Raw genomic sequence first — 11,721 nt, 5'->3', positions numbered from 1 at the left:
TTTAAACCACCAAAGAACACCAAGTGATCTGCGAGTTATTTTCCACCTATTCATTTCATGCCATAAAAGACCATGGGTACTCAATAGTTAAGATAAACCATTCTACTGTCACTACAAAAAAAAAAAAAAAAAAAATCTATTGTAATTTTTTATTTTTTTATATCAGAATGTTTATTTTCATGGTTAAGATAACAATCTCTGCTAATTGATACACTGGTTATGCTGTATATATCAGCAGCAAGTTACTCTGAGCAGAAAGAAACATTCATTGGACACCAAACACATTTGCGTCCCTTATATTTATTTGCTAAATCCCTCAGTCATGCAATATTTAAAGAAACAAACTGTCACTAATCTATAATCTTATATGTTATCATTTTACAGCTCATAATATACAGCTCATAATCTATAATCTTATCTTATCTATGTTTATTTTAACATTAAAAAAAGAATTTAACCTTGTAAGTAGTACAACAGAAGCAGCAAACTTTGTATAATCAAGCCCCAAAAGCTTGAAAATATCATGTGGGATGAATTCCCCTTGAAACTGGAGTTGGTATCAAGTGTCTTTAAGAAAAGAATTCCTACCAGACTACCAGTAATCCCCACAAGAACATTCTCCTTCTCTAAAATGATGAAAACAATTTGAATCCCTCAAGATGATATGACGAGTAAAAACTCTTGATATATATTTCATAGCAGAATGACAATCCCCACAAACTCGGAGATTCTTAAATATCCTGATTGGTGCACTTGGTGGAGCAGCTAGTAATCCAAAAGCAACAGCCAGTTTCTCACTGTGATAAGCAAGACCAACTTCCTTTCCCTCTTTATCCATGTCATGCAAAGAAAAACTCATGTCTGGTACATAACCAGCTTCCTTAATTCTCAATATAATTTCATCAATCTTGGTATAAATCTCAGCTTCCCTTGGATGTCCTCTATCATCAGAAATGAATGTATTTACCCTGCTGTTTATCTCTAACCAACTGCATCCAGGCTCCTTTACTATTCCTTTTGATTTCATCAACTTTCGAATTTTCGCAACATCGTTCCATTTACGGGATGCAGAATACATGTTAGAGAGCATAACATAAGGCATAGCATTCATAGGTTCCAACTCAAAAAGATTTGTAGCTGCTCTTTCTGCCAACTCTAAATTTTCATGCACTCTACATGCAGAAAGGAGTGATTTCCATACAGTTGCATCTGGTTTCACATCCATTTGGTCTAGTAATTGCTTCGCCTCATCAAGTTTTCCTGATCGCCCGAAAAGGTCAATCATGCAAGCATAGTGTTCAGGGCCAGGTTTTATTCCATAAACCTTGTTCATTTGTTGAAAGTATTTGCGACCTTCATCCACAAGACCGGCATGACTACAAGCAAATAATAATCCGATAAATGTGATAAAATCTGGTCTTGTGCCACTTGAAACCATAGCATCATAAAATTTTAAGGAGTTTCTTCCCTTACCATTCTGTGCATAACCTACAATAATAGCTGTCCAAGTAATTACATCTTTCACTTGCATTGAAACAAAAATGGCATCAGCATCATCTAGGCATCCACATTTTGCATACATGGCTACAAGAGAATTATACACTGACTGCGACCACCTAAGCCCTGATTTAATAAAGTCTAAATGCACTTGTTTACCGAATTCTAGCAAAGTCAGTTCTGCACAGGCACTCAAAATACTTGCTACAATAAATTGGTCTGGATTTACACCTGTGACTCTCATGTCACAAAATATCTTCAGCGATTCTTCGTGGGAGTTGTTTTGTGCATAACCAGTGACAAGGGAGGTCCATGAGATAACATCTTTCTCAAGCATCTTTTCAAACACTGTGTATGCACAATCCATGTCCCCAGTTTTGGCATACATGTCAACAAGAGCATTGCTAACAAGCTTATAATTCTCAAATCCAGTTTTGATTATCAAACCGTGAACAGATTTCGGATTTATACTACCTACTACACAACAATTCAAGACTGAAGGGAATGTATAATCATCAATCTTCATATTTCTTCCATGCATATTTTTAAACAAGCGTAGAGCTTCCTCTTCAAGCCCATGTCTTACAAACCCAACCATCAAAGAGTTCCACGAAACAACATCGTCATCCTCCATAGTTTCTAACATATTCTTTGCATTCTTTAAATCTCCACATTTTGCATACATATCAACCAATGCACTTTGAACATATACATTGCTTCCAAAACCACTTTTTACAATAAAACCATGCACCTGTTCACCAAAACAACGAGCTAAAACAGAAGAACACGCTGTCAATATGGTTGGAAAGGTATACTGATTGCACTCAACCCCTTGCGCATGCATGTAACGAAAAAACTCAACCGCCTTATAACCATCACCGTTTTGAGCATAACCGGTAACCATAGCAGTCCACAGTACATGATTTTTCCGATCAAACTCCAACCCTTTGAAAAGAAACTCAGCCTCTGAAACACACTTACACTTCGCATACATATCAACAAGTCCAGTAACAACAAACACATTACCCTCAAATCCATTCTTCACAACAAACCCATGAATCATTTCCCCTGTCTGAATCAAACCTAACGACGAGCACACTCTCAAAACACTCCCTAAAGTAAACTGACTAGCTTTCCATCCCTCCAACCTCATTGACCTAAACAAATCAAAAGCTTCAACTTTACATCCAAACTTACAATACCCGGATATAATAGACGACCATGTGATCGAACTCTTACACGAACACCCATCAAAAAGCTCTCTTGCTTCAACTAATCTACCCACATTGACATAGCTAGATATCATGGTGTTCCATGAATATTCATCTTTTTGAGGCATTTTGTCGAACAGTTTACGTGCATCGTTGACTTGCCCAGATTTTGATAACTGGTTAAGGAGTTGATTGGTTTGGTAGATGGATTCATACGAAGCTGCAGTGGTGGTGTGGATGGAACGGAGAAATGCCATGAATTTACATGGGTTGTGAGGAAAGGATAGAACTTTTGAGCTGAACTTGTGCATAATAACTTGTTGCACCGTTCTTTCATCAGTGATTTTGTTCAACCACGGCAAAAGGTTGCAATAGTAGAAAGCATGGAACTAATATCACTAAAAAATTTCTACTCTTTCTTAAGAATCACTCTTAGACGGATATTTATGTCCGCCGAGACTAATTCTTAAGAGAAATGATATTTGAATAACTATTTTTAACAATTTGATGACAACTCTCTAATACTCTCTCCTTGTATTTTTATTTTCTCTTACTTTCATTCTCTATTTTTATTATCCAATAAAAAAGGAGGAAAAGGTTGTCTCCCAAAGTTGTTTAAAATTGATTGTCAAAATATCATTCTTCCCTTTCAAGATAGACAACTAAAATTATATTGAAGTTTAATCACAAACATTAAGATATTGGGTGATTTGACAAATTTCCATAAATCTAGAAATTAAAATAAAATACTTTAAAATTAATTATACTTTGTATACGTTAAAGCACTAAATTAAAACTTTATTCCTTAAACAAAAGGTGAATATTTGTTAAAAAAAAAAAAAAAGGGTGGGTAGAAAAATAGACTATTAGAAGTGTAGAAGCAAATTTGGACTCAACTAATGTTGTAGCAGCCCTCAAACTCAATCAATAATACTAAGGTACACCTAATATCCTAATACTCATGCAGCACACCTATTTGGGAGCAATTGTGGTGGAGTGCATATTTTTTATTTGAATTTTTTTGTTGGAGAGAGTGCAATTGCAAAATTTATATATTTTTTAACTTTAACAATGTTGTTTTCTCACATGTTAGGAGATAAGCTAATCAAGGTGCTTATTTCTTTGCAAAACTAATGTTGTTTTCATCTAGTTTTGTTTGGGGTGAAGAAACTCCCCCTTGTGTTGATATTGTAGTGACTTTTGATTTGTTGCCACAAGTTGATTAATGAGTATTAGTTTCAAGTGAAAAAATAAATAAATGTAATTATGTTAATGTTAGAACAACAATGGCTAATAGAAGAATAACAAAATGAAAATCGCAATTCAATCACTTTTTTACTTGTATAAAAATGGGTTAAATATATATTGATTTCTATAAATATATAAACTTTTAGTTTTAATCCTTTTAATTTTTTTTCGTCTTTTAGTTCTTATAAAATTTTAATAATAATTTTAGTCCTTTATAATAATGTAGTTTATAAAAATAGTCTCTATTTTGAAAACTCTTTACAAAAAATTAATACCTCCAAAATAGTTCATATAAAATACAAATAGGAATTAAAAGTAAATAAATCTTTGTAAAGACTAAATTTAAAAATTTATAATTTTATAGCGACCAAATACATATTTAATACAAGAATCTATTCCAAAAGTTGATAATTTTATTTTTACAAATCCAAAAGTTGATAATTAATAAGTTCATATAGGAAAAAAAGGTAAATATTATTTTCTAACGGATTTTATATTAATAATATTAATTCCTTAAAAAAAATATTAACAATATTAATGTTTTTTGACCAATTATGTTCATACTACTAATATTTTCCCCTAAAAAAATTATTTTTAAACATTTTCAAAAATAAGTTTTATTTTATTTATGACTGTATTAATTTTTACCGACTTTCATACACGTTTTATTGAGAATTGTTGTTCCCATATTTGGTTTGGTTGTGCCACACGAGTAAATTACTCAAATGCCCATCGGCAGCTCGGCAACTGCCGAGGAAACATCAAATCTGTTTTTTTTTTTTTTTTGACAAAATCCATAAATTGTCATTAATAACAAACCTTTTTTTTTTTTTGACAAAAACCATAAATTGTCTTTAATAATATTTATTGATTTTGAATGTTTCAATCATTATTTTGGTACGTTTCAAACAATTGCAGTATTATACTTATGCGTATATATCTTAATAAGAATAACATTTAAATCAGTGTAAAAATTAAGCATTTGAATATTGTTTTGCACATTACTTAAATACAGATAATAATAAAAAAAATCGTTAAAATAATTGTGCACAATGATTTTTTTTTTAAGGTATAATATGTTGTTATATTTTCTACATTAAAATAATTGTGTACAAAGATTTTTTTTTTATTTAAGTAATTTGCAAAACAATATTCAAATACTTAATTTTTACACTTATTGAAATATTTTTTGAGGACTTAAATGTTAAGCCTAAAACAAAGAAAAAAGAAATAAAAGAAGAAAATTTCGTGAAAGTTCTTTTGAAAATAAAATAGACAAAAAAAGAAGAAGATCAAATGAGTAATACAATTAAAATAATTGTGAATATTTCTGTAAAAAGGAAATAAAAGAAGAAAATTCCATGAAAGTTCTCTGGAAATAAAATATTCACTATTGTTGAAGATCAAAGCAGTTATAACAAAAAAAGAAGAAGATCAAAGGAGTAATACAATTAAAATAAATAAGGAAGGCAAATCAATAAAATTAAAAACAAATTATTAAGAAAAATCAATCAAAAATGATAAAGACCGCGAAATATTCTCAAAGAATATTTATGGTTTTGACAGATTTGAGGTTTCCTCGGCAGTTAACTGCAGAAGTTTTCAGTTTTCCTCAGTAGTTTACTGCCGAAGTTTTCCTCGGCAGTTAACTGTAGCCGGTTTCATAATTCGGCAGTTAACTGTCGAGGGACATTTGGGTAAACTACTAGTGTTTCTCAGCCAAAGTTAATGTGTCAATAGCAATTCTCCGTTTTATTTTATTGTTAAAGTAAAAAATAAGTTTTGTAAGAATATAGTAAAATTATTGCATTGGTCAAATCTTTTCAAAAGAATATTTTGGTCAAGAAAGACGTTCTCAAGAAAACCAACGTTTCTTCTTTATCATTCTAAAACCCCCAAAATATTCATCACAACTCATTCATTTCACTCTTCTTGATTTATCAAATCTCATCAAAGATTAAAAAAAATAATGGACACTTCAAATCCAACTCTTGATTCCACCGCCGGCGACACCGAACCATTCCTCCGCCGCACTCTCCGCCGCACCATCCACCACACACCACCACTCCGCACCGCCACGCATTTCTTTCGTCGTGCCAGCTCACATCGCATGATGCTCCGCGAACCATCAGTCCGTGTACGAGAACGAGCAGCAACGGAGGTGGAAAACCGGCAGAGAGAGTGGGCTTATTCAAAACCCGTTGTAGCACTTGATATAGCGTGGAACTTGTCGTTTCTTGTTGTTAGTGTTGTCGTTTTGGGGTTGAGTAGTGAAGAGGAACCGTGTGTGCCGCTTAGGGTGTGGATTTTGGGTTACTTGTTGCAGGGGTTGGTTCATTCGGTGTGTGTTGTTTTGGAATTCAGAAGAAGGAGAAGGGGTAGTTATTTGGAAGATGATGATTCTGTTTTGGAGAATGGTTTACGTTGGAGTTTCAGTTCTGAGAGTGATTCTGATTTTGCTTCTGAGCATGAGAGTGAGGAAAATAGGTACACATACAACTCTTTCAATTTCTTGTTTTTGTATGAATATATTTTTAGTTTATATATAAAATTGAAAATATGTTAATTCTTATCTTTGTAAAAATGTTATATTATTTATATTTATATTAGTATACACTATTAGCGTAGGCGTAGCGGAGATGAGGATTTTGTATTGGATGTGTTGTAAGATTAGACAAGAAATTTGAAGAGATTTGGGGTAGCATCTCTAGTAAAAAAGAATGTGGAAAATAGACTTAGGTGGTATGCGCATACAGAGAGAAGACATGCAGATTTTGTAGTAAGAAGATTAGATCAGATAGAGAATAGTTAGATTACAAGAGGTAGAGGATGACCTAGAAAAAATATAAGAGAAACTATTATGAAAGATTTAGAGATTAACGAGTTGGATCCTAATATGGTTTTATGATATAACATTATAGTGGGATAAGACTTGGTTGTTGTTGTTGCTGTTGCACTGCCAACGTGAAGTGATAGGCCTGTCTATCTGCTTTTCTCAAATGTAGACCTTAGTCGGCCTTAATCATGGCAAACATTACACTTGAAATTGTGGACACAATTCTATGTTTATTTTAATTCAAATTTCAATTAGGATTACTTTAGATTTGATTTGTCAAAATTAATTTAAGCATTAGATTAGATTTGATTTAAAATTTAAAATTTAAACTAGGAATAAGATTAACTCGAATATGAATCAAATCCAATTTGCAATTAGGATTGAATTCAATTATTTAATTAGGTAAAGAAGGGTAAATTTGTAAATAAAAGAACGTGGAGGAAAATGAATGTTAGTGCATCAAAATCAAACTTAAATTTGGTTTATGTTGTTTTTGTCGAATCAACACATCGACCATGTCACTATCTCAATCATAAGGACGTGGAGGACCTTGAACTGCTACCTAAAGTTTGCAGCGTCAGTCGTTGTTAACTTTTTTGAACGATTTTCAAGCATCGATCAGTCTATTGTAGATCACATGAGACACATCTCCACTCTAGCAATCACCATTTTTTTTATTTTATATGGACATAAAACTTTTGTAACTAAATTAAGTTGGAGTAACGCTGTATGCACTTCCGTGCACATTACTCTTTTCAGTTTCCATCACTACTCGAATAGAGCTGGTTTAACCTTGTTTTCTGCTTACCTTGCTCTAATTTTAACACCTCTCTTTATGTGAGGAGCTGTGCGCCGTGGTGATATGTGAGAAGTGTTATTCTGGAGTACACATGATTGAATTACAATGGAGGGAAGCAGTAGAGAGGATAGTAGAACTGAAAATTTTAAACTTGAATCATTCCATATATGCACTGCATCATGTCTGTGCAGTTCAGATTTTCATTACCTACTGAATTCTGTTCATAATTCAGAGTATCTTGTTTGCAATGTGGTTTAGTTTTGTTTTTTGGCCTTATCAAGTTTGTAACCTGTATTTTTTTTAAACTATCAGTATTATCAAGCACATAGAGTCTGCAAATACCATTCTATCATTCATATGGTGGATTCTTGGGTTCTACTGGGTAACTGTAGGTGGTCAGAGTTTGACAAAGGATTCACCTCAGCTTTACTGGTTAGTTACAACTTGGAACAATATCTCTTTATGCATTAGTACCATGTTTCTTCCTTGCAATTTTGTAACCATCATGCATGTTGTGTTTTGCAGGCTATGTATTACATTTCTTGCTTTCGATGTTGTCATTGTAGTGATTTGTGTTGCTGTTGCATGTCTCATTGGAATTGCTGTTTGCTGTTGTCTTCCATGCATACTTGCTATTTTGTATGCAGTGGCTGATCAGGTAAATATTTTTTTCCTTATTTTATTGTTTGTCGTATAGGTTATCTTTAGATTACTAAATTTTTTGTAGCTATTCATTTAAGAAATGAGAACAGTGAATTTGGAGTATGTGTCATCAGTCTTACGTCAGTAGAGTTAGTAAAAACCAGTTCAGTTTCAATAGGGCTGATGAAGGGGATGTTTTGAACAATCATAAATTTTTTTCTAAACTTTTATCATTCCATTTCTCACATTTATCAGTCTTTTTCAACTTTATCAGACTTAATTTGACCTCAAATGTTGCAACAGGGAGCAACCATGGAAGAGATTGATCAGTTGCCAAAATATAAGTTTAGAATGATAAAGGAATCTAAGGAAGAAGGGGATGCCCAAGAATCATCCAGAGGAGTGATGACGGAATGTGACAATGATACAGCTTCTGAGCATGTTATTGCCTTAGAAGATGCAGTAAGTTTCTAGTTATTAAATATGGATTTTCTTTTTATTCAAAAATGTTTAAAAATATATTATTTTTTTATAATATCTTACAATTATTCCATGTTTGGTGCTAAAGCCTTGCTGGCTTGTTCCATGTTTGGTGCTAAAGCCTTGCTGGCTTATTCCATGTTTGGTGCTAAAGCCTTACTGGCTTATGAAAAGAAAACTTATTTACATCAAGTTGTTACCTATTTAACACCTGCAAAATCATATCTAAATAGTGACATGGTAAACAATGTAAATTAAAGTATTTTTGGCTTTAGATTTAACTTTTGTTCTAAAGGTTTAGGACATTTTACTTGTTTTTACATTTAATGCATCTGATTGATGGTAAATTACAGGAATGCTGTATCTGCCTTTCTGCCTATGATGATGGGGCTGAACTTAGAGAACTTCCTTGCAACCACCATTTTCATTGTACATGCATCGACAAATGGCTGCTAATCTGTGCTACCTGCCCTCTCTGCAAATTTGACATTTTGAGCACTGATAATCCCAATCAAGAAGTTTGAACTATTTACTTGTTGCATTGACAAGGTCGGCATAACCCTTTTCACAACAATCTCATATTCACTTTGTTGCAAGTACATTACCAGAGTCACTGACAAAAATTGAAGGTGAAAAAAATGGAATTCAATTTTAATTTCCATCGTTAAATGTTATAGACGCAAAACTCGAAAACTAGTTTCATTTCTTCCTCTCTAATTTTTGTCGGTAACAACTTGCTTCATCGTGTTGTCTATAATCAGCGGTTTCAACCAAACCATATAAGGGAACAATTTGTTTCCATTGGTATATATGAAGAATTTGAGTCCTTTCACTTTAGCTCATAACTTGACTAGTTACAATAGAAATTACATTTCTTGCTTAAGGTTCCACCTATTGTTTTATTTTACAGTATATCTCTTAAATGACAAGGTCATAAAGCTAGAAGAAAAATATGTTGTTTTATATGGCAAATGAGTGAATAGGTGTTGTGATCTATGGAAATATTTTTTATAGTTGATTACTACTTGATTTATTGCATGCTTGTTTTAATGTTTCTGTGGATTGAGAGGACTGTAACATCCGTTTCTCTCAAAGCAAAAATAGTTTCTCCTATGTTTCAAAGTAGAAAACACATTAACATAAAAAATAATTTGAATAATTTAGTGTAGAGTGAAAGAGCAGTGGTTGTGGTCCTATATTTAAGCTTTCTCAAATGATTCATTGGTGTTTACTTTCTAATAATCATATACCACTAAAACATTTAACTTGATGAAAATTGTAAAATTTATGAAAAGCTCCCAGTATCATGTGTTTCTATGTTGAATAAAGATCAGGCGACTTGTATTTTAATTTCTTTGAATCAATTTAAAAATATAATTGACGGGTCATTTATCTAATTATTGAGATCGGCAACAGCGTGATTGTGTCACAGCAAAAAATGAGAAAATTTAATTTTGTTATTCCATATGATTGGTGATAGCACAAATTAAAAGTATACATATTAGAGTTGAACAAATCATGATTTATATATATACTTGCCTCAGTTGTCATTTTCATTTTGGTGATTATTTGGTTTTGCTCTTTATTATGCCTGTTCCAAGGGAGTCAAATCAGAAAATACATGTTCTTTTTCTTTTTTGCTCCAATTCAGGATAACGTATACAATTTGAGTTTTACCGAAATTTTGTTGTGATACCAAACATATACTAATATTACTAGCAAATTAACAATCCCTTTGAATGTTGCTTAACCAAACTGGAATCCCCGTTACAACCCCATCAGAACCGTTATCACCAGCCACCGGAATTCCGGTCACCGGATTAGAATATTCCATCACTTTTACTGTCACTGAAATATTGATAACACCATTTCTCCTAACCCTACTGTCCCATAACCTATAACTCAAAAATTGCACTTGATCATCTTGCAAATACAAATCTGACACTGGTATTCTGGCCATTCCAACAGTTTTAATATTCCCCCATGATGTTTTGCATTTCACATCAGCTATTATATACCTTGCATTCAATGGCGCCTCCATTACAAGGGTCTCATTCCATGCAAGACAGCTTCCACCACCACATTCTTCTGAATTTTCTTTGGTGGAGTAACAAATTTCATTGCTTGAATCACACTTAAGAGAAACAAATGCATTTTTATTTATGGAGTTTTTATTCATATGGAGGTTTTCTGCATTCAAAATGGTTATTTCTAGAATACGAGACATCGCCTCTATGATAACTAGCAATGTTTACGATTCTGATGACAATTGTGTCATGTTTTTTGATATCGTAGAGAATCACAATCAAATATGACTGATACAAGTTCAAAGATATAAAATTTGATGTGGTGACTTAACTTGATCACGGTATAGTAGACCTCTTTTAAAACCCATGTAGCTAATTTGCTCCAAAAGGTTGAAAACAGTGTATAGGGTACTTTTGGGGCTGAGGAATCTTGGGAAGTGAAGGGTTGATGGAAAAATGAAACGGGAAAGAAGTGGAGGGTTATAAATGTGTGTTTTGGAAGGAAATGTGAGGGAAAGAGGAGAGAAAGAGAGAGGTTGTTTCTTTATGTTAATTTTCCTTTGTGTTTTGGAAACGTTTGAGAAGAATGGATTTAAGTAATGAGACATGGTCCAATTTGTGAAGGACCATGGAAAATGCATGTTGACATTTTGAACTGTGGCTAGGGGTTAGAAAATTGAGCTATATACGTGGTTGTTTGGACTAGTTGGTTGCTGAAGTTACTTGGAAATTTCATTTCTGCTGGGAGTAGTTTTCAAAGTGATGCTCGAGCGGTTGGTTGTAAATCTATTCCAAAATCCCAATGCTAAGCAAGTTCCATTTGGAAAGAAATTCAAATCCAAAATTTGTATAACCAAATCAACTTTAGACTTTTGGGATTCTGAAAAACATGTTGATCCAAAATTCGTGTTGTCCTCGCGTCCTTTGAGTTATGCTAACTAGTGCATATGAAACACTTGCTAAAGAAATAAAATTAAAAAA

The 11,721-nt window shown here is 32.9% G+C and overlaps 3 protein-coding genes across 3 annotated transcripts; 1 reads left to right on the top strand and 2 right to left on the bottom strand.

Moving 5' to 3' along the window:
* Positions 1-174: 174 nt before the first annotated feature.
* On the bottom strand, positions 175-3,269 carry LOC11432598 (pentatricopeptide repeat-containing protein At2g03880, mitochondrial). Its single transcript, XM_003623773.4, has one exon. The coding sequence runs from the start codon at positions 3,017-3,019 to the stop codon at positions 593-595; it is 2,427 nt and encodes an 808-aa protein (XP_003623821.2). The 5' UTR covers positions 3,020-3,269; the 3' UTR covers positions 175-592.
* A 2,530-nt stretch (positions 3,270-5,799) lies between these two features.
* On the top strand, positions 5,800-9,737 carry LOC11423485 (E3 ubiquitin-protein ligase At1g63170). Its single transcript, XM_003623772.4, has 5 exons — positions 5,800-6,443; positions 7,904-8,023; positions 8,117-8,249; positions 8,537-8,695; positions 9,067-9,737. The coding sequence occupies exons 1-5, from the start codon at positions 5,926-5,928 to the stop codon at positions 9,235-9,237; spliced, it is 1,101 nt and encodes a 366-aa protein (XP_003623820.1). The 5' UTR covers positions 5,800-5,925; the 3' UTR covers positions 9,238-9,737.
* A 483-nt stretch (positions 9,738-10,220) lies between these two features.
* Positions 10,221-11,384, bottom strand: LOC11432597 (BON1-associated protein 1). The gene has a single exon (XM_003623771.4). It carries the CDS (start codon positions 10,938-10,940, stop codon positions 10,437-10,439), a length of 504 nt encoding a protein of 167 aa, XP_003623819.1. The 5' UTR covers positions 10,941-11,384; the 3' UTR covers positions 10,221-10,436.
* Positions 11,385-11,721: the final 337 nt, after the last annotated feature.

This window comes from Medicago truncatula, chromosome 7 (genome assembly GCF_003473485.1).
Source record: "Medicago truncatula cultivar Jemalong A17 chromosome 7, MtrunA17r5.0-ANR, whole genome shotgun sequence".
Lineage (NCBI taxonomy): Eukaryota > Viridiplantae > Streptophyta > Magnoliopsida > Fabales > Fabaceae > Medicago > Medicago truncatula.
This window is presented reverse-complemented; position numbering and strand designations above follow the sequence as displayed.